General features: G+C 31.5%; 3 protein-coding genes across 3 annotated transcripts; all 3 read right to left on the reverse strand.

The window, feature by feature from the left end:
• Positions 1-3,905: 3,905 nt before the first annotated feature.
• LOC101217239 (S-adenosyl-L-methionine-dependent tRNA 4-demethylwyosine synthase) lies at positions 3,906-10,457 on the reverse strand. Its single transcript, XM_004152650.3, has 9 exons — positions 9,453-10,457; positions 9,095-9,210; positions 8,268-8,443; positions 7,051-7,241; positions 6,858-6,944; positions 6,309-6,466; positions 6,009-6,219; positions 4,333-5,925; positions 3,906-4,191 (listed from the first exon to the last, which is right to left on the reverse strand). The coding sequence occupies exons 1-8, from the start codon at positions 10,287-10,289 to the stop codon at positions 5,779-5,781; spliced, it is 1,923 nt and encodes a 640-aa protein (XP_004152698.1). The 5' UTR covers positions 10,290-10,457; the 3' UTR covers positions 3,906-4,191; positions 4,333-5,778.
• A 1,461-nt stretch (positions 10,458-11,918) lies between these two features.
• LOC101217470 (3-ketoacyl-CoA synthase 4) lies at positions 11,919-14,056 on the reverse strand. Its single transcript, XM_004152651.3, has one exon. It carries the CDS (start codon positions 13,856-13,858, stop codon positions 12,314-12,316), a length of 1,545 nt encoding a protein of 514 aa, XP_004152699.1. The 5' UTR covers positions 13,859-14,056; the 3' UTR covers positions 11,919-12,313.
• Positions 14,057-19,774: 5,718 nt separating this feature from the next.
• On the reverse strand, positions 19,775-20,975 carry LOC116402205 (protein RADIALIS-like 4). Its single transcript, XM_031881411.1, has 2 exons — positions 20,695-20,975; positions 19,775-20,006 (listed from the first exon to the last, which is right to left on the reverse strand). The coding sequence occupies exons 1-2, from the start codon at positions 20,973-20,975 to the stop codon at positions 19,982-19,984; spliced, it is 306 nt and encodes a 101-aa protein (XP_031737271.1). The 3' UTR covers positions 19,775-19,981.
• Positions 20,976-21,488: the final 513 nt, after the last annotated feature.

Here is a 21,488-nt window from a genome sequence, read left to right on the forward strand (position 1 = left end):
ACAAGTTTAATATTAAAAAATTAAGATTTTACCCTAATTTGGTATCTAAATTTTTAAAAATTAGGTAACTAAACTTCCACAAATATTATATAGTCAAGTTTACATTTAATAAGCCTTTTGATTTAAGATTTAAATTTTTGATATTAATGATAATGTCGATCTTAATTTTACGATAATAAAAATATTGTAAAAGTACGTGAACATCCAAATACTTGTATCAATTTTAAAGAAGAAGTTACAATTTATTATTTTATAAACAAATTAACAAGTTTATTACTTAGATTCTATCTACCTAAGTAACCATTGTTATGATTTTTTTTACATATTTAAATGTCTACAAAAAGAAAAAAAAACAATTCAAATTTATATCTAATTCATTACTTATTGTAAACTTGAAAGATTAGCTCATCTAATTGGCCACTAATTTGAAAAGTTTTTGACAAATTGAAAGTTAAGCAATTTATTAGATAATACAAAATCAATAGTGTTTATAAAAATTCAACTAAGCCCACTCTTCTCCATGTCTTCCTTTTTGATTCCCAATCAATCAATCTCAAGAAACAGCAACACTAGAGTTTGATTGGATGAACCACTAACAAAAAAATAAAATGATGTTAGAACAATCTTTGTTTTTTCTGGTTTCAGTGTGAAAAAGAAACATGAAATCTTGAAGAGAAAGTAAATACAAAGATTTGGACGAAAGGAAAAGCAATTGAACATGAATTTGAAAGTGAAGTTTCCAATCCAAATTTCATTTCTTTTAACCTAATCCAATCAAATACAACAACAATACAATTTACCCACAAAAATCAAAGAAACGAAACCCAGAGATTTTTCTTCAGGTTTTTCAGATTCCCAAATTCCAAAAAGAAAAAAAGAAAAAACCCATCAAATTGTTTTTTGATTTTTGTTTACCCATTAGCTACTTTTTCTGGGTTTGTTCTTTCGCCTTCCTCTGCTTCTCGAACCATCCCCTGTTTTGGGTTCTTCTTCTTTCGAACCTTCTATCATGGAACCCAGCGCCGCTTCATCCACAGTGCCTTTAATTTTCTTCTCCGGTGGATTTTCTGCAACTTCCAGCAACGGCGGCGGCGGCTTCTTGCTCTCCTGCTCGTTTTGTTGTTCCTCGAGAACCTTACGAGGTCGGCCCCTTTTTCTAGGCTGTATGGGTTGGCCGATGATACCATCATCGGCTAATTTGGAGGTGGAGGTTTCAGCTATGGCGACTGCAATCTCCTTAGTTTTCTGGGTTTTTTTCTTACCCATCAAACAAACGAGGAAACGGAAGAGAAATTAAGGGACCCAAATGAAAACCCACAGAATCGGAAGGTTTGTTCAATAGAAAATCGAAGCGAAATCCATCGGCGGAGTTTGGAAGAAAGGGGAAGAAGGGGGAAAAGTTGGAGAAAAGTAGTAGTAGAAGAAGAAAACAAAAACGTCAAATCTTTGTAGCCAATCCACTGCTGCAAAATTCTACTATGGCTCTAAAAAAAGGGGGCGATTGTGAGAAGAGCCCTACTATACAGCACAGACCGAGTTGAAATGGGAGTTTTGATGGCCTTTGGGGGGATTTTGATTCATTCATTCATTGCATTTTTGGGGAAACTAACCCTTTTTGGAACAAAAGGGTCTCTCATGGACTCAATTTTAGGCTAATGATATCTTATTTGTGGATGAATCATAATGGTTTTTTAAACCAACTATATCTTCTCATCCTTACCGTTTCCCCTTAGATCAATTCGATAACTCTAACTTTAATGGTGATATTTTCATAGTTCCGATCAAACTGTGCCTTCGTTTATAAGTTTTAAAATGTCGTAATAACATTAATGGGTTATTGAAATCACTAAACTAATTTGAATATAACCTAATATAATTCCATGTCCAGTAAACTATATTCATATCAAAATAATTTGTTAATATATATAAACATAGTAATTTTGTAACGATATATTCATTGAACTTTAACATGTAATCATTTAATTTACAGACAAAAGAAAAAGAAATGTTAGGACAGAAATGTTAAGTCATGAACACTGTTTATAGAAAATTTCAAATAGAGATAAACTTCCATTTTTAAGGTATATGAATAAAATTGTTGATGGGTAAATTTGAGTGACTAAACTGTAATGTGTTTTCAAAGTACAAAGATGAAGGTCTATTTGATTTAATTGTGTATAGATTTAATCAATCTTCCCACTTTTCCAATAGATTCATAGCTTTTCTAATAGATTAAGTATGAAAGTTCAAGACAAAATATAAAAAAATAAAATGTAAATATATTATACTATTATTATTATTAGTGAAGAGATGAGTGTGTTTAATAGGCATGTAGATAAATAACCTTTTCAACAAATACCTAAAAGAATACTAATTTTAATTTTAAGTGCATTTAGTATAACTTGTAAATGAATACTAATTTGAAATTTAAGTGTGTTTAGTATAGTTTATAAAATTATTTCAAAATGAATAACATGCGTCCTCTTCTTTTTCTCAAAAATTTTAGAAATCAAAAGCCACTGTGAATAAAAAAGCTGAAGTAATTAATTTTTTTTGGAGAAGAAATACTTAAAAGAGACCATTTGAATCCAAAATAACTTAGGAAAAATTCCAATATATATCCTAAAATTTGGAGTTTATATCAATTTAAACCTCCAACTAATAATTATATCAATTTATTCTAAACTTTTATAAGTATATCAATTTAGACTTTAAATTTATATAAATGTATCCATTTAAACCGTTTATTATGTTTTACTTAGACACCATTATGAAAGTCGAAAGAATTTAAATTGATAGCATGAAAGTTCAAAGTTTTAATCAAATTTAAATTGGTATAATTATTAGTATAAAGTTTAAATTGATACAACTCAAAAAGTTAAAAGGTATAAATTGATATTCAACACTTTTATCATGAAAATAACACTGTTTATCTTTAAGAAAAAGCACCATATCGATAACATATGGCATGCAAGTAGGAAACTACACATTCATAAAAAGCTAGGGAATAAGGAGGCATAAGAAATAATAAAATAATGTTTAATATTGGAATTGTTCTAATTATTGTAGAATGTAGAAAGTAATTAAGAGGTTGATTCAATCTTTGATACGACCAACTAAACATGATTAGGTGGGCATTTAGTTGGTAGGAATTTAGGATTATAGAAATTTGAAGTTTAGTTTTATGAGAATGTCAAAGTGGGATTGAATTATTTGTCACCTAATACAAAAATTTTGTATGGGTATGGACAAGCAAGGAATCTGGAGGAGGACAAAAGTACAATTTTATGTGATGGGAAATTTCATATCTAAACCCATGACTTTCTTTTCTTACGCTTTACCAAGGCCAAACCTCAACTTCTTTTACTATTTAAAGACTAATAAATGGATGGGAAAAAAATACATGATAGTTATCACCCTTGAATGAATAAATACACATATATATACACACCTGTTATCAATTAAGGTTGAAGGTTTGAAGGATGTATTTCAAAATTTAAAGAACACATTAATGATTATCCACCGTACTTAGAACTCTTGAGGTTATATAACATCTCATGGGAATTTCATATATATTTTTTTGTGTTGATGATGAAGTAACCTTTTTGGAAATTTTTATCTAAGAATTGCATGCTTATGCTTGATGATCATTTAATTAAGATCGATAAACTTGCCTGTGAAGTGTTCAAACTTTGTGGAGGTTCTAATTACCTCATGGTCTTCAATTCCAAAGTTGTTAGATAACAACTTTGGAGGTTTAGAATTTGTTATTGCGGACTCAAATAAACAAAGGGTTCCTATTTTTCAATTTCTAGAATTTTCATATTCCATTGATCGTTCTTTTAATGAAAAGATAAATAAACAAGAAAAAACATAAAATTCGTATCTAAAAGAGTACACATAAATTTAGAATTGAAATCCAGAATTTAGGGGATAAATCCTGCGAATCAACACACTAATTCCGAATTCCTAAGCCTTTAAATGTATCTAAATCAACTGTCATCCTTTGTTCTTTGGTTCATGGTATGTAGACCTCCCTAAATCAAACGACCAAATAATAGAAGAAACTATGTTCTAAGGTCAATTTCACATATCACCAAAGAAATTTACCTGGGGACAAATGACCAGCAGATGAGGATCTTGTCTCTCCATCTTTTACCGTGGGTTATTCACCGGCAGCCCCAGAAGACTCTGTACCACAAATCATTCTTTAATGCAACAATATACATCTTAAGATTTCAACATCCGTCAAGAATTCAGACTTAGAGATACTGGGAAGTAAATTTGGAGTTCTTAAAGTAATGCTGAGTGACCATTTTCAAGACTCTATACCTTTACTCCCTCGCCACTCGCAACCAAATAAAGTAGTTTATTCTCCACGGGTTGCACTTGAACTGATCCAATGGAGTTGGCAATGACAAGCTTTGCTTCGGTACAATTCAATAAGAGGTATCTGCTTCAACATTTATAACAGGGAAAATATACACCAGACCAGTTGTATATCATCAAAACTTAAAGAACTATTACTACTACAGTACTACTAAGATCTAGATTTATCTGGACTTAGTCTTACTGAAGGTAAAACAGATCTTGATTTGATTGGACTTATTCTTTGATTTTAAAGGTTGGATCCAGTAAATATTGTAGGTACAACTACTTTTTTAAAATGAAGATAGGTAGATGGCAACATGCCAGGATCCATTCCTATCCTCATGGATTATATCTAATGATGGGACATGTACAGCCATGGTGCCCCTTCCCGCTTTCTGAGGTTTAAATAATGTTATTCGTCCGCTGCTAACTCTAAGAAGGTAAACGTAAACCAACCTTAAAAGGATGGTGACATGACTATGGAAGAACGCTGAACGTTAGCAGTTAGTGTTAGGAAAATTCAAGCACCTCTATGGGTCTCTTAATGCCTGAGGAGAATGATTAGGATGGGGCCTATGAACGTTTCCACTTATGAAAAATATCATAACTAAGCATAAAACCAAACTAAAATTATGTTAAAGAAAACAAGAGAAAGGGTAAGTGAAGACGTTGTCTTAGTTATCAGCTAACTTTGCATTCTTTCTTAACCAATAACATTTCTCTCGAAAACAACAAGGAAATTAAGTTTAAAGATAAATTGGTTAAACAACACTTTTAGCCATGGAAATAACAATGCAGTACATGAACTTTAGTCTCTAATGATTTAGTCCCCACAGTTTTACTGGTGTAACAAATTAGCCTATGAATTTTACTACATAACTTAGTCCTATATTTTAAAAGTTATTACAATCTGGTCCATGAAAAAAATTGTTAAGACTCAAAGATTTCTTACATATGTAAATTGATACGGGACTTTATAGAAAAAAACAATGATTAAGTCACTGTAAAATTAAAACATAATTTTAATGGAAATTTTTAAGATGGGGATAAAATTGTGACACATTTCAAGATACAATAATAAATTGTTACACATTTAAAAATAGAGTGACTAAAATATTATTTAATCAACGTTTAGGAAACAAGGTGTTTTTAACCTATAAATTTTCCACCCAAAATTAAGAAAGAAAAGCTCCAAATTGCATTACCAAGCAAGCTCTATATTTTCTATGACTAGGAAAGTAGAACAAGTTTAAACATGTATATGTGCTGAAATGCAACGCAAGACACCTTTTAAAAATAAATAATGCCAAGCTAGGCTGTTTCACATTAGAACAATATAAACCATAGAAGTCCTCAATGAAAATTGATTAACCCATTAAACAAAACTGACCCGGACATTCAAAGCTGTCAGGATGTGGGTTTTGGTTTATGATGTCGCTCCTTCCTGTATCGAGATTGATCAGGATCAAATCCACCTTCGTCAGAGCCATATACAGCCCATGATGGTGTTGGAGCCATGTAGTCCTTGCTATCAAAAGGTTTTCCAGAGGCCACCTGAAATTTTCAAAAAGGATAAATTTAATGGAAGGAGCTTCAACAATTTAAAGTTTTATTGTAAATTAGTTGTCTATACAAACCAGGTCATGGAATTTATCGTAATCTATCCAAGTGAACCACTGGCCATCGACCCTAAACTTGTCAGTTTTAGCTAAAAGAACGCAACACGAGTGCACATGCTCACAAGCAACTTCATACTCCCCTTGACTTTTTGCAGCTAAAGCCTCCGAAAAAGACTTCACATCAGAATGCCAAGGAACATTCTCCATTGTCAGCTTTGATGTAGTAGATCTACAGAAGAACATTAGATCCGTTAAGCTCCCACAATTTTCAAATCAATATCCTGCCATCTAGTGCAAAATAAATAAATATGAACTCACGATCCACAATATGTGACGCCCTTGATTTCTACAAAATCAGGTCTACCAATGCTAAAGAGATTCGAATATGCATCGATATCTTCTGTGTTCCACCCCTTCACCAACGTCAATCGATAAACTGTTCGCTGTTGCTTTTCATTTAGAGCTTTCAAAGAATCCTGCAACATTATAGGAGCACACAAATCCGTTATTTAAAGAATATTTCCTTCTGTCCACAGAATTTAAGGCCAAGAATAATTGCAATAGTCAAAGAACTTAAGTTATTGTGTGTGATGACAAAATGACAAGAAACATCTGATCCTTATCCAGCCCAATTGACAATGTAATCAAGAAACTAGATTGTCTTTTAGGATTTTGTAAAGAAACTGCAAATCTTTTGCATCTCTACATGAAAAAGAAGGACAGTAAACTACAAAGCAGATTACGGCAACAAGGCAACAAAGCAACAAGATATAAACACCCCCCCAAGATCTACTTCTCTCATTAGTTCATATGAAGCCTGGCTCAAGAGACAAACTAGGAAAGGGGTGAAGGGGTGAGGAAACTTACAATGAATCGCTCCCAGAAATCCCCAAAAAGTGGTCTATCAATTGCCTTCAAGCTCTCCTTCGTCGCAGCATCTACACTTACATACAACTGCATGCATCATAAAAATTAGATAGGTAATCTAGTAACATGATTCGTGAATATAATCATGATATTTGATGTTATTTAGAAAACAAAAATTCGAAAGCACACAAACCTGGGTGACCGGCTTCAGCAATTTTATTTTATCAGGAAACTGAGCATTTGTCACCAAGAAAGTTGAAATCCGCCTTCGATGCAATTCATCAACAAGTGTATTAATCTCTGGGTACATAATAGGTTCACCAACAAGAGATAAGGCACAATGTCTTGGAGACAGGCCTTCCTCCAATTTCTCCTGCGTAACACCTGCAGGAAGATGGAAGACATTGCTTATCAACAAAACGACATGCATTAATGACTCACCTTGTCATTAAAATCTCAAACTACCACCATATGCTTTTACACCTTAAAGCATTCATGGTTCATTAACTTCTCTTTTATTAACATAAGTGGATCTGAATAACTAAAATTACGTTTACACTTGTTTTAGCAAGGAGCAAGCTTGCATAAGCAAGCATGGCCTTCTAAATTTCATGACATGTACTTCTTTGTTCTTTCTGAATAAAATAAATAAATAACTAAAAATAAAAAGGTTTATATGAACATAAACTCATCGATTATATTTCATAGATTACTGCCCAAAAAAAAGTTTGAAATTTACCAGTAAAAAGAATATGAAAAATAACTTGCATATCAAGCATCCTCACAATTCTCTCACTGTTGGCTATTGGCTACTGCAAAATAAAATACCTCAACTTTGCATTCTCAAAGCAGCCAGATAAAAGGATCTTAAATTAAACATATTGCTTAAATTCCTTCAAAAGATCTCTAAAACTCCCAAAGGAAAATTCAACTGCATAAAATACAGGTTACTTTTGGTCCCTACTACTCTTGATCTCTGTGTGGCTACAAAACTCATGCTATGCCAATGCATTTCTATACCCGCACAAGACCCCAAGTGATGGCTACTATAAAATAAAATACCAAAACTTTACATTCTCAAGCAGCAAGAGACTCAGGAATCTTAGATTACATATTGCTTAAATTTCCAAAAGATCTCTAAAACTCTCAAAGGAAAATTCAACCGAATAATATGCTGGTTACTTTCTGTCTCTACTGCTCCCGATTCCTTTTTAGCCACAAAACCCATACCACGCCAACACATTTTTTATGAGAGTTCTAAAAGAACAATTAAAAGTGAAAATATTGATGATTTACCAACATTTCAGATCCCACAACCGGAAAATCACAGAAACAATAGAGTATATCCAAGAAAAGACATTCCTCATAAAAATATTACTAAAGCCAATTCGGTAAAGCAGGAGCACTAACCCGGAACACCTTTCATTTGCTTGATCATCTTTGTGTGTAAATCTATTGCAGAATTCACAATTTCCAATGGATCATCCATCTCCCACTGCCAGCTCTTTCCTACTGGATTTGTGTGATGCCTCCAGCAGAAAACACATTTATTGGCACAAGCCAAACTGGGAGTTGCCTCCATGCATCTGTTCTCAAAATTGAAAAAAAGTTACTGTGAGCAATAACACTGATCAATAGATAGTTTTAACCAGTCAATTAAAAAAGTCAAGAGCTTATGAAAAGCCTTGTTGAGTGAAAGGAAAGTGAAGAGTCAACTTGAAATTTCCCAGAGCCCAAAGAAGTGAACTTAACAGGCATGAATAAGAACTCATAATGCAAGTCGAACAAAAGGACCACTGAACACACATCTTGCACCAGCGTTAACAACTAAAAGAGGATATTTAAGATATTAATCACGCAGGCAGACTGTTAAAGATTGCCTGAATGAAATTAGAAGTAGCTGCTAGATATAATATTTGGCCGTGCCGACCAAAGAATATCAAACAAAGTGATCTCCATTTAATATTGTGAATTCGGCAGTGCTTTGAAGGCCACGGCCAATCTATTCTCATTATTCACCAAGTCAGTATTCAATCATATTCTATCATCCATTCTTCTCAAGAATTGAAATTATATATTAACCAAAGTAAAGTGGCATACATTTTAATGAAGGGGGATCTCCATGACATTGCCACTTAATGCATTACAGCATCAAGAATTCCAAATTTATAATGACCATGAAAAGGAAATAAGACACGCTATGGCCAAGCAGAATAGCATATACAGTGGGACATTACCGATGACTTTCTATGCCATAAAATGAATGTTTATAGCAACCTCCTCGTCCTCGAAGCTGAGACTTCGTCCATCTACATATTTTTACTCCGCTATGTGAGCCAATAATTTTATATCCCTGCATAAGAAAAATAGTTCAAAGAGCCAACCAAACAACACAAGAAAAAGAGGTAAGGCTTTTAATTCAACCCAACTAGCCCCTTGCAAGAACAAATTATCAAGTCAGTACAAATTTGTATTGATTCACAAGACACTCGGAATGGCCTTAAAAAAGCAGTTATTCGATCAATTTGGAAAACGCAGATGCGTGGAACCATATTTATGATTACAAATATGCATATAAACAGCCAACAAACTTACCTGCTTTTCCAAGCTCGCTCTAATCACCGGGGTCACCATAACCTTTTTCCCATTCAATTTCCCATTAGTTTCAACTATATTCGTAGACTTTCTCGAAGGGCCCTTACCGGCAATATCCTCAAGATCAACGATATCCTCCTCCCCAAGGTCGTCATCTTCTTCTTCATCCTCCTCAACACTTACAGCATCACTGTCCCCAGCTATCCCAGAACATAACTCCACCCCATTTCCCTCGGCATCAAACTTCATAACCTTCAGCAATTTCCTACTCCAATCATCAAAACACTTATCTATATCACCTCCATCCACGTCTCCTTCACCAATCGGTAAAATCTCCTTCGCACCCAATGCCTTCAACCGCTTGGAAAAATCCCTTGCAACCGCATTGAATGTCTCTCCATAAACTCGACTACCAACCCCAAACACAGAAAACTTACACTGAGAAAGCAACAACGAACCAACTCTAAAATCCTCCGCGCTTTCAGATAGCCAGTTAGCGAGAAATTTAGCATGAGGAGGCGGTCCTCCGTCTTCCCAAGTGGAAGCAACAAACAAAACTAAAGTTTCCTTAAAAAGATCCTCAGGCTCGTAATCCTTGGGATCAACAAGATCGAAAACCAACCCATTGGAATTCAAAACGTTGAGCAGACGATGAGCTAGGGCCTTGGAGGTACCAGTTTGAGAAATGAAAAACAGTTTCGGTTTGCGAGAAGGAAGAGTAGGGTTTAATGAGAGTTTAAGCTTTCTGAGACGGCGGGACTTGTAGAAACAATACAAAGTAGAGGCGGAGAGAAGAGCTAGAATGGTGAGCTTTGCGGAGCGTGAAGAGAGGGACATGGCGAATTGATTGGTTTTGAGATGCTGTTAGGTTAATTGATCGAACGTAAACCGAAAGAGAAGATCCTTAGCTTCATTTTTGTTTCGACACACAAGAGAGTATCGGAAATTGAAAAAGAAGAAGAACAAGAAGTTGCCTCGCCGGAGCATCCAGGTCGGAGCGGGCTGCCTAAATGCGAACCGAAGTGAACAAAGCCCAAGCCCAAATGTAAATTGGATGGTTGCCCTAAATCATTTTGAAAAGAAAAGGAAAAAAAAAAAAAAAGTTAAAAATAGCCATTAGATTGAAATATGAACATTTATATACACATATATTATATATTATATCCGTCAGTATTCGAGTCACGTTACTAATAAAAAAATAAACTTTTAACACCACAAATTAAAGCACCATTTCTTAGTTTGTTATCGAGACTAATTCATAATAGTTGAAAGTATGAATATATATAACAATATTTTTAAAATAAAACAACATATGTAATCTAAAAAAAACATTTAAAAGTGTAACATCTTAAAAACATTTAAAAGTGTAACATCTTAAAACTAAACTAGTAAATACTAGTAAATAGAAATTAGATTGAATGCAATTTTTCATTAAAACAAATGTAAAAATATTTTTTATAATATAAAAACAATATATACCATCATGGTATATTCCAATCATTAATAATAACTACCACAGTGCTTTTAAAATTATTACTTGTATTGTAATTTTGATAATTGTAAAAACTAACAAATATACTTGTATGCATTATGCATGTCAAATTGATATAATACAACTAGTCTAAATTTATATATTTGAGTAGAGACAAGAAGTCCAATATGATAGTACATCAGTAATTCAAAATTTGTGGATGACATTTCATTTAATAGTTAGGGGTGCTATACTACCTAAACTAGTGAATTTAATATTTCTTATTAGCCCCACCAATAGCTAATTTGTACCTTTCGAACAGAAAGAAAAGGGGAAATCCCTGATGTGTAGGTAGTAAAGATACTAGGTGATATCCAATATCTCTACATGGTCAACTATAACAACACTCCTTCCCAATAAATACAATTTTATTTATTCTTTATGAGATTCTAAATATATGTATGGTGTGATATTTTGTTATATTTTAAAATAGATGTTTCTATGTATTCTGTCATTTATGAGGGTTGGAATGAACTAAAACGATAGATGAAGTCCAAATTAAAGTCTCACGGACATTTTAAAGGAAAATTCAGATTGATCTTAGGCAGTTTTTAGTCTCTGTCAATCACAGTTAGCTTTATTTGGTGAAGCAATGTAGAGTCAAATTTGATATTGTTAAAGTCAAATTGGTTTCTATTTTCAAATTTAATTTTATTAAACAAATTATAGCCAAAAATGAAGTTGAAAGCAACCTCTTGCCACAGAATGATATTGAAAATAGAAGAAACGTGATTTATATTAGTTCCTATTATTCTATATCATATCATTTATAATATATAAGTTTTAAATTCAAAACCAAGATATACTTAAAAACATAAAAACGGATTTGTCAAAGGGAAAAATTTATAGATAAATTTCATTCAATTAATTTGAAAAGCATAGAACATAGAATAAACCTACCAGAGGAGAAAAACATAAACATAAGCAGGCAAAAGTCAGAACAAAAAGCTCAAAAGCAAATTCATTGGGTTGAGAGGTAAAATCAAATAGAAACTGGAAGAATGTGTTCGAGTTGAGCTGGAACAAATTTCATCTCAAAGAGTTATAGCAATAAGAGAGAAGGTTTTTTTTTTTTTTTTTTTTTTTTTTCTCTGACCTGAGCCATTGAGAATTTCTCTAACTCAGACGTACAAGCATCAGATAATGTAACTGAAGAAATCTTTGACATAATAAATAACTTGATGCAAACTGAAAAAACTCTAGAAGAAAACTCATGACTCAATTTATGTTCCTAGATGCAAACTATATAAGCAAATAAAGGAAAACCATCAGGAGCAGAGAGCAAAACCAAGAACAGTCAAAAACCGATTTTCCAAACCATGTTATGGAACTAAGCAACTAACTTAACAGGATAATTGTCAATGCAGTCTTCCCATGGACTTGATTGAGATGGCCTCACGTTCCTCAGCGCTTCCCACACAGCACTGTTACATTTGAAACCACTTCCAAATGCAATCTGCCACACTCGGTTGCCTTTATGCATCCTCCCTTTAGCCTCTGTATATGCCAATTCATACCAAATGGAGCTCGATGAAGTATTTCCAAATCGGTGAAGCGTCATCCGGGAAGCCTCGACGTGAATAGGCAAAAGCTGCAAATTCTTTTCCAATTCATCAATCACAGCCCTTCCTCCAGCGTGTATACAGAAATGATCAAATGCAAGTTTGAAGTCAGGGATATAAGGCTTCACATTTCCATTAAAGAATTTCTTCACCAATAGTGTCGCAAAGAACAAAAGTTGCTCGCTGATTGGGAGTACAAGCGGACCCAAAGTAGTTATGTTTGTTTTCAAAGCTCCACCAGCAATTGCCATCAGATCTTTGGACAGTGATACACCCGTCTTACCAACGTCGTCCTGCTCTTGATAGACACATCGAAAAGCCTTATCGTCAGCTCCACGATGGGTCCGCACAATGTGAATAAGCCTATACTTGGCTCGTCTCCTATCTGCGGACTTGTTGGACAGTAAAACAGCAGAACCCCCAACTCGAAACAGGCAATTAGGAATCAACATAGACTTCTTATTCCCAAAATACCAATTCTGAGTAATGTTTTCAGTACTGACAACAACAGCTAAAGTGTTTCTATGAACTTGCAACATATCCTTAGCAAGGTCAACTGCAATAACCCCAGCACTACAACCCATTCCACCCAAATTAAAGCTCCTTATATTACCCCTCAATTTATACTTGTTAACAATCATAGCAGATAGTGAAGGGGTTGGGTTAAACAAGCTACAATTAACAACAAGAATACCAATATCCTTAGGTTTGACATTAGTACTAGCGAACAATTTGTCCAAAGCACCAAACATGACCTGTTCGGCCTCCTCTCTAGCGGCAGCCATGGAAGGGGTAGGAGGAATACAATGCATAGCTTCAGGAACATAAGTTTCCTCACCAAGTCCAGAGCGCTCCAAAATTTTACGCTGGAACTCGAGGGAGGAATCGTCAAAGTCCCCTGTTAGCCTGGAATGCTCCATGAATCGATGAAATGGAGCCTTAAGGTCATCGGCAGGGCGATAACAGGAATAATCAACAAGATAAACAGGACGAGGACGAGTCATAGTATAAACCGTCAAACCGAAAACCATGACGGTGGAACAAATGATGACGCTGACCAAATTGTACTGGAGATGAAACCAAAGGTGACGAACATCATCGAGATTCATTTGAGAAACCTCGATTAGGGTAACGGCAATTAAAGGGACAATACATAAGGTTAATAGATTAGAAATCAAGTAGTGGTACCCTAATTTGACGTACTTGAGATTGACGCTTTGAAGAAAATCAGGCAATCTTGTGGAATGTTGGATCCGAAGGGCACCAGTACCGGAGCCACTGGTGGGAACAGGGGTTGGGCCGCCTCGGTCCATGGGGGGAGCGGCGGAGGATTTTCCGGCGAGTGATATCAGAGAAAGCAAAATCTGTGGAAATGAAAACGGAAAATGAAGAAGAATCCGATGCGGAAGGAATTTCAATGGAAGGGAGAGAGTGGAAATATTTCTCTTTCCTTTTTGCTTTTTATTTTTTGGTTGAAGCAGTGGTGGCGTTTTTTGACAGTTAAAATACAACTGAGAATTTCAATTTATAAACAAAATTTCATATTTCATATTTCATATTTGTAAATTCCACGTATGGAAAGGCGAGTAGCAAAGCACGTGCACATGCCGGTGCTTTGACTCGGATTCCTTCTCTCTACAGCTAATACATTTTTCACTTTTCTTTTTTCCTTTTCCTTTCTATCTTATATCATTTTCTATTCCCCTTTTCCACACAAATAAATCAACAATATCCTTCATATATATAATAATCTTTTTCTAATAATCAAATTCAAACCAAACTCAAAATTCATCCTAAATTTCTTATATAATTTCATAAAATATTTATACAATTTTGTTTTTTAGTAAATAGTTTATTTAAAAGAAAACCAATTCACTTAGATAACTATTTTGGAAAATGTTTAACTAAATAGTTCAACTTCTTACTATTTTTTACTCATTAATTTCACACATACACATCCAATTTAAACAGAATTACTAAACTAATTCTTTAAATTATTTAAATTTAATTTCTATTACTAAGTTAATTTTGCTATTTTTGATCATTTTTCTAAATTAATTTTGATTTTATGGATTATAATCCGAATATTACTTTAATTCTTAATAATGGTTTAGATTCCAATCTTTTAGCGTTAACTACTATTATGTTCATTAAAATAAAATGGAAAGGAAAACCTAAATATCTTTTTGTATTGGAACTTTCATATTTGTCTACATTTAGTTTGTAATTAGTTAAATGTGCTGTTTCAAATTCCAAAGTTAGCTAATCATTAATTAAGATGTGTAAGATAAATTATTAATTAACAAAAACTACCCTAGTCCTTCACATTGATTTAGCAGTCATCTATAGTATAATTAAACTAATAACCACCGTGTATTGATTGTGTTGACTATTCTAAAAACTCATTTAGAGCATATATCAATTACCTCATTTATGAAATTTCGTTAATTTCTAAATACTTTACGAACATATAAAATAAATTTGTAACTTGTTTGTGTGTAAGCTTGAAACAAGTCATTTTGTATTATTTTTACACACAATGTTACTTTGTAATTACGTTTGGTTTTTAGGTACTTCACAACAATAATATACGAATAATGGATCTTAACTTATTCATATGTAGTTTTGAAAATTGGGTTATTAGGTTATCTTTTGTAGTTATGTCTAATTTATAAATGCTTTAAAACCATACGAAATAAAAACTTAATTTGTCTTTATTTGCTCTTTTATGAATTGTGGTAACAAATAAAAGAGAATAATTTCCAATATTTGTTTGTTTGGCTTTGTTTAGCTTGGAGTTGGATTCCATGGCCAATTCATTCCATTTCCAAGCTCAACTAATTTTGTTTTTGTGTTCATTCATGTGGGGGGGAAATTTTGGGTGGGTCTTTATGGAAGTTTCAATTGGGTCCATTGAAGACAACTCTTTTTCTTGACATTTTGTCTTCATTTTGTGTGAATATCTTACCTACGTTGCCAACTTGTACTAATTTTAGTATAATCATGATATAATTTTGTTTTGGTTGATGTCACGTTTGGTAATCGTTTTATTTATTTGTTTTTTCTTTGGTTTGCACTTTTATTAAATAAAATTGTAAAAGCTAACTTAGTTTTTCAAGTAATTGAAAAAAGATAAATCGAGCAAACTGAGTCCTAAATGATTCATTATAACCTTTTAAATTTAACAATTTACTCGATGGAAGTTTGAACCTTTAGAATTTTAATCAACCATACATTTTTCTTTTTTTTTTTTGTTGGTCAATGCTAAAATTTGAATCAGTACTTTAATTTTAGTTATTTAACAATCTAAGTATTGTACTTTTAAATTTTGTAATTATTTAATCCAAGATAGATTTTTTCTTTTCAAGAACAATTTGATATACTAATCAGAGATTCAACATTTTCTTAAATGCACTTTGGAAATGGACAAATGATTTTAATGAATATTTACAAATTTGAAAATACTAGTATATTAACTAATAATTTGTTACATTTATAGACTAAATTGTTGCAAAATTAAAAATATAAGGTTTAGAGATTGAATTGTTGCTTTTATACGAGTTAAGAAAGCATAATCGTATTGAATTGAAAAATAGTTGTTTATGAACTTTAATGTTGAGAATATTTTTAAACACAACATAATCGAAATATTTACAAAATATTACAAAAATACAAAAAACTTTACTATATATTTTCAATATATATATATATTGAAAGTCTTGTTATGTACTATCATTTTACTTTAATATATTATTGAATCACTTAATATTCATACAACTCTAGTATTGTTTATGTCAGCTATTATTTGAAGTAACATTTATTGACCACTCAATAATACATGTATGTGTATATAAATAAACACACACACATATATATATATATATCATTTCATATAAATATATTTTATTTAAATAATTTTTTTTGAAGTGTTTTGTTGTTTAAGTCTCATTCTTTACATTTTTTTTCCAAACAATAAATATTGATAAATAGATATCTATCACTACTATATAGAATTTTGATTAAAATAACTTTTCTCTTCACACGTTCATTTTCCCTACATTTTATATAAATTTGTATATATTACTTTTCATCGAGTGGTTGCAACTTCTTGAGTGATTCATTTAATCGAGTGTGTAAATCTATCCATACAAAAGATAGTAAATTTGACTTTTAAAGTGTAATTGATGTTGACATAGTTCTAATTTTCGAAATAAAATGCAATAAATACTGTTTAGATGTATTCATTTGGAAAAAAAGATGGTTATACACATCAAATCAATATGGTGTATCGATTATTCCAATGTACGTGTTAGATACACGTATACAAAAAAAAATACTCGTATTTTTCTGTGCTATCCATAAAAAATACTCGTGCATTAATAATAACACTAAAAAAAAAACGTTATACGATCTAAAATTTAACGTTACTAAGAAGAAGAAAAAAAGCTTCTGGAAAGTTAAATAAAATTGCATCCACCATTTGCTCGAACTCGGGTGGGCTAAAGCTTAGGAGTGGACGGAACGCAGCAATTAAGTCGACGCGTTTGGGGAAAATAAACCATAAAGCCAAAAAGGTTGCGTTATTTTAGAAAACGGATTTAGTGATAAAAAGAAAAGTATTTAAAGGGGGGAATTTGATGTGGGGGGATGAGAAGAAATAATTTTGGTAAGGAGACATCAATTATTACAAAGAGTGGAAAACAAACAAAGTAATGACGTGGATTGAGTTGACGTTATGTTCCCAAAAAACGTGTCGTATTTCTTCTTTTTTCTTTTTCTTTTAAAGTATAGAAATAATTGTATGGGTACGGCATTTTTCTTTTCACAAATGGATCTGCCGGTTAACGTTTCCTTTTCACTTTTTTAAATGCATCCTCTCCTCTTTTCTCTAAAAAACTATATTCTAACTTTTTCTTACTACATTCTTTGTTATTATAATTAGATCATCTAATTTTGGATGTCAATTTTTTTATAACTATACCCTTAGACGAATTTTTTTAAATAAATTTATTATATATTTTAAGGGTGATTTTGTAATTAATTAAAAAACGGTCATAGGCAAACACATTCTTCCATGCTCCCTTGACCAACGAGCAACTTCATATAAAAATATAACGTGTGTTGCCCATCTTGTTGGTTGACAATATATAACTAAATTCATTTTTATTCATCAACTTAAACTTTTGAGTTAATTGATGAATTGATATAGTATCAGAACAATAAGACTATGTGTTCAAACGCAATGAGTTAAGACATTTGTAGATTCACCCATTCGTATGTGTGTATATATATTTTTATATTATTTAGTGTCTTTGATTGTTTACACCCATCTCGACTAATCTTATGCGTTTTCAAAATGGTGGTCTTAACATGTGTGTATACGTAATTAGGAATTGGTGAGAGAAGATAATTTCGAATTTGGTTTTTAAACAAAATTTCCTTTCTAACAATGGTGAAATACGAGGACTTTAATATTTCACATCAAGAAAACAATAGCCTACTAATTTTGTTTATTGGCACGGGATGTTGATGTTCAAATTTATTTAAATACGTTTATTTCATCGTTTAAAATTTTAAAAAATAACTAAATTCTTAAACTTTTAATATAACCTATTTTAAAAAATTGATATTGAAAAAAAAAGAGAGAAGATATTAAAAAATAGCAACCTCTAAATAAAGCGGTTAAAAACAAAATCGAATGCATCCTCGAAAAATATTGATGACACACTTTATAATCTTAGGTTTGTTTTTATCTCGACGATTCTCATTTGATAAGCAGGGTATCCCTTGTCTCCTTCATAGGACACACATCTTGCTTCTACTTTGATTCTATAATCAATGAGACGTCACACACATGAAATATAATAATTCATAAACAAATTCGACGTACGACAATTGCATATATAGCTAATCAAATTCAAAATTTTTGTAAATACAATACAAAACGTATCAAATTTTAAATCAAACTCTCGAAATCTATTAGCGATAGACCGTGTGTTTGTCAAAATAAAAACTATATTTTATAAATAAATTAAAGAGATGATATGAGACTATTTATTTAATATTTAATCAATAAAGTTTGCGATAACGATTCATAATTTTTCTAATAATGTGACGTAATCAATATTATTGTGGGAGCAACAAAAGTTGTCTTATTTTGATAAAAATGTGTAACAAAAATCTAATAGAATTTGGATGATAATTAATTATAAAAATACTGTAAAATTTATATTTTATTTGGACTTATATAGTAATAGAATTTAGGCCTCAACAATCAAGAAATCCCATATCATAATCATCAAAATGGAGTTAATATTTGACAATATACAATGAATTAAAATAAATGGGTTGATTTAGGGGTTTGATTTTCACATTCTCAAGATGAAGATTTAGAGGATGAATGAAGAGATTAATTAAGAAGAAACCGCCATATTTGACCTGTAATTCACAAAATTAATTTATGTGTTTTAAACATTTGGTCACGTTTATTATATTATATATAAGAAAAATGAGATTGTTTCACTTTCGCAAAAGATTATATTATCGAATAACAAAGTATTATGGTGGAAGAGATGCAATTAAATAATTAACAATTTAAATCTTGATTTAATTATTTTAAAATAAATTAAGACAATTTTATAAAAATAATTAAAAGATCATTTTTATTATAATATTATCGTAGAATTAATCATTGAATAAAGTAAGATCTCTAATAAGTCTAAATATTAATTCTGGTCGACTTTTCTTTTTCATTTTTCTATTTTTTTAGACTATAGGATGCAATAAAATTTGCAGATTTTCCCGTAATTCGTTAAATGGACCTACTTACATAATTGGGCCAAAATGACAAAGCCCAATAGCTCGAAAATTCATGTATTTGTAAATCGAAGTTGTCAATATTAGTACAATTTATATGGATAACAACAATAATACAACTATTTACGAAATAATACATTTGGTATTTATTTAGTAAAAAAATATAAATTTGTTATATACACGATTCTTTCACAAATTAAAAAATTTAAAAATTTAATCGATTCATGTTATGAAAATTAAAATTTCACATCTTATATACCATATAGTATGGATTTAAAGTTGAAGACTAAATTTATAATATAATTGAAATTATTTTGCACTATAATTTATTGAAACAAAAAAACATCACTTGCTAGGTATGTTTACATATTGAACAACATAAGTGACAATTTGATACAATATGTCATAGCAAATTAATCAAAATATATGATATTTTATACAGCATAAATAACTTCATAATACATAATATATATGTATACAGTAGAGTGGAAAAACTTTGTAGAATAATTTTCTTATTATATATGTACAAGTACAGAATATATTTCAGTTTTGGAGCTTTGGTTGAATATATAATTGTATTATCTTTTATTCTTCACTTCAACCTTGGATGTGATTGCAAATCATTGTAACTTTAGACCCTTCAATCTGCATAAATCAAAGAGAATATCATCACATAAACCCACAATCAGTCATTAATCCATGAATGAAAAACCCTTAGCTTAAAAGTATTTTCCAAACACGATTACTCAAACGAATTCAATTCAGTTCATGAAGTTTTGGATTAAAGTTATGATTTGTAAATAAATGGAAACTTCATAGTTTGGATGGAATAGAATAACTGAGAAATAAATAAACTGAAATTTTTTATTTAGACTTTCATATACACATATTGATCAAACAAGTTTTGGATTTGATTTGATTAGATTTATTTATTTTTAGTACAGACTAGATTTGTTATTTAAAAATAATGATGTCACAAACCCAATCCAACCCACAAACTTGTTTAGGATATAAATCTCTTCCCCATATATATACTTCAATGGGAGTCACTACTTTTAATTGATAGTGACATATATTTTTCTTCATCAATTATTTACTATAATATATATACACACACACACACAATACCAATTCTCTAATCATAATAGGATATATCTTACTAACTCTCTCACACGATACATTAATCTAAAAGTCATAATAAAAGTTAGACTTTGAGTTGGGAACATTATATTACAACTCTTTCTCATAATTCTCATTTAACTTTAGACGAAAAAATGGAGAATTAAATAATAATAAGAAGAAAAGAAAGGTTTAAAAGTGAAAGAGAGATTGCCTTTGTTCTTCATCAACAAAGTTGTTGTTGTAAGAATAATGTTTAGAGTAATTAGGCAAAGGAACTTTGCCAGTCTCAATATTATGGACGTCCTCAACCAGCATCTCATAGTGTCTCTTCACCTCGTCTGCCGTCTTCCCGCCGACTGCTCTTGCCAGCTTCTGCCACCGGTCGGGCGAGTCCTTGTCGTACACTGTAAGGGCATTTTCAAACATTTTGTTTTGCTTTGAACTCCAGCTTGAAGATGAAGATGAAGAAGAAGAAGTAGTAGATGATGCCATTTTAGTTATTCTATGTGTATCTTTGTTCTCATTGCTTCTCTATTTATAGACAACATAGAGTAATATTAATTAAAAACAAACTTAAGTGTTTTTTTTTTTCTTTTGAAATGTGACATAAAGTTATTCTTCAAAATACATTCTTTTCTTCCACCACCTTTTTCCTTGGCAAGTTGCCTCTGGGTCAAAATTAATGGATATCCACCAATTTTTTTTTTAAAAAAATCTTTGATTATTGTTATTATGAAATTAAATCTTGGATTTAGATTTGATATTGTATTGCATTTTTAGTATGAGTTGGCATAAAATGGCAGTTTATATATCAACCTGAGAGTTTATGTAAAAATAGCTATACAAAATTGGTAATTTTGATATGAAGCAAACCTTTTTGTGAACCAAAAATCAATCAAATTTGTATATCCTCGAAATGATCAGGATATCTAAACTCCAACGTTTTAAAGTCAATAAAAAGTTGGAAGAAAAAAAAAGCACAGTTAGCAATTCAATTGACATTTG

This window comes from Cucumis sativus, chromosome 2, assembly GCF_000004075.3.
Source record: "Cucumis sativus cultivar 9930 chromosome 2, Cucumber_9930_V3, whole genome shotgun sequence".
Taxonomy (NCBI): domain Eukaryota; kingdom Viridiplantae; phylum Streptophyta; class Magnoliopsida; order Cucurbitales; family Cucurbitaceae; genus Cucumis; species Cucumis sativus.

Bases quoted from the DNA above. Each gene is read 5' to 3' on its own strand.
- LOC101217239 (XM_004152650.3), bottom strand. From the start codon at position 10,289: ATGTCCCTCTCTTCACGCTCCGCAAAGCTCACCATTCTAGCTCTTCTC. The intron at 6,220-6,308 runs GTGAGTTCATAT...GTTCTTCTGTAG, and splicing joins GGCGTCACATATTGTGGATC to ATCTACTACATCAAAGCTGA. The intron at 5,926-6,008 runs GTTTGTATAGAC...TGAAAATTTCAG, and splicing joins ACGATAAATTCCATGACCTG to GTGGCCTCTGGAAAACCTTT.
- LOC101217470 (XM_004152651.3), bottom strand. From the start codon at position 13,858: ATGGACCGAGGCGGCCCAACCCCTGTTCCCACCAGTGGCTCCGGTACT.
- LOC116402205 (XM_031881411.1), bottom strand. From the start codon at position 20,975: ATGGCATCATCTACTACTTCTTCTTCTTCATCTTCATCTTCAAGCTGG. The intron at 20,007-20,694 runs GCAATCTCTCTT...TGATTTATGCAG, and splicing joins TTTGTTGATGAAGAACAAAG to ATTGAAGGGTCTAAAGTTAC.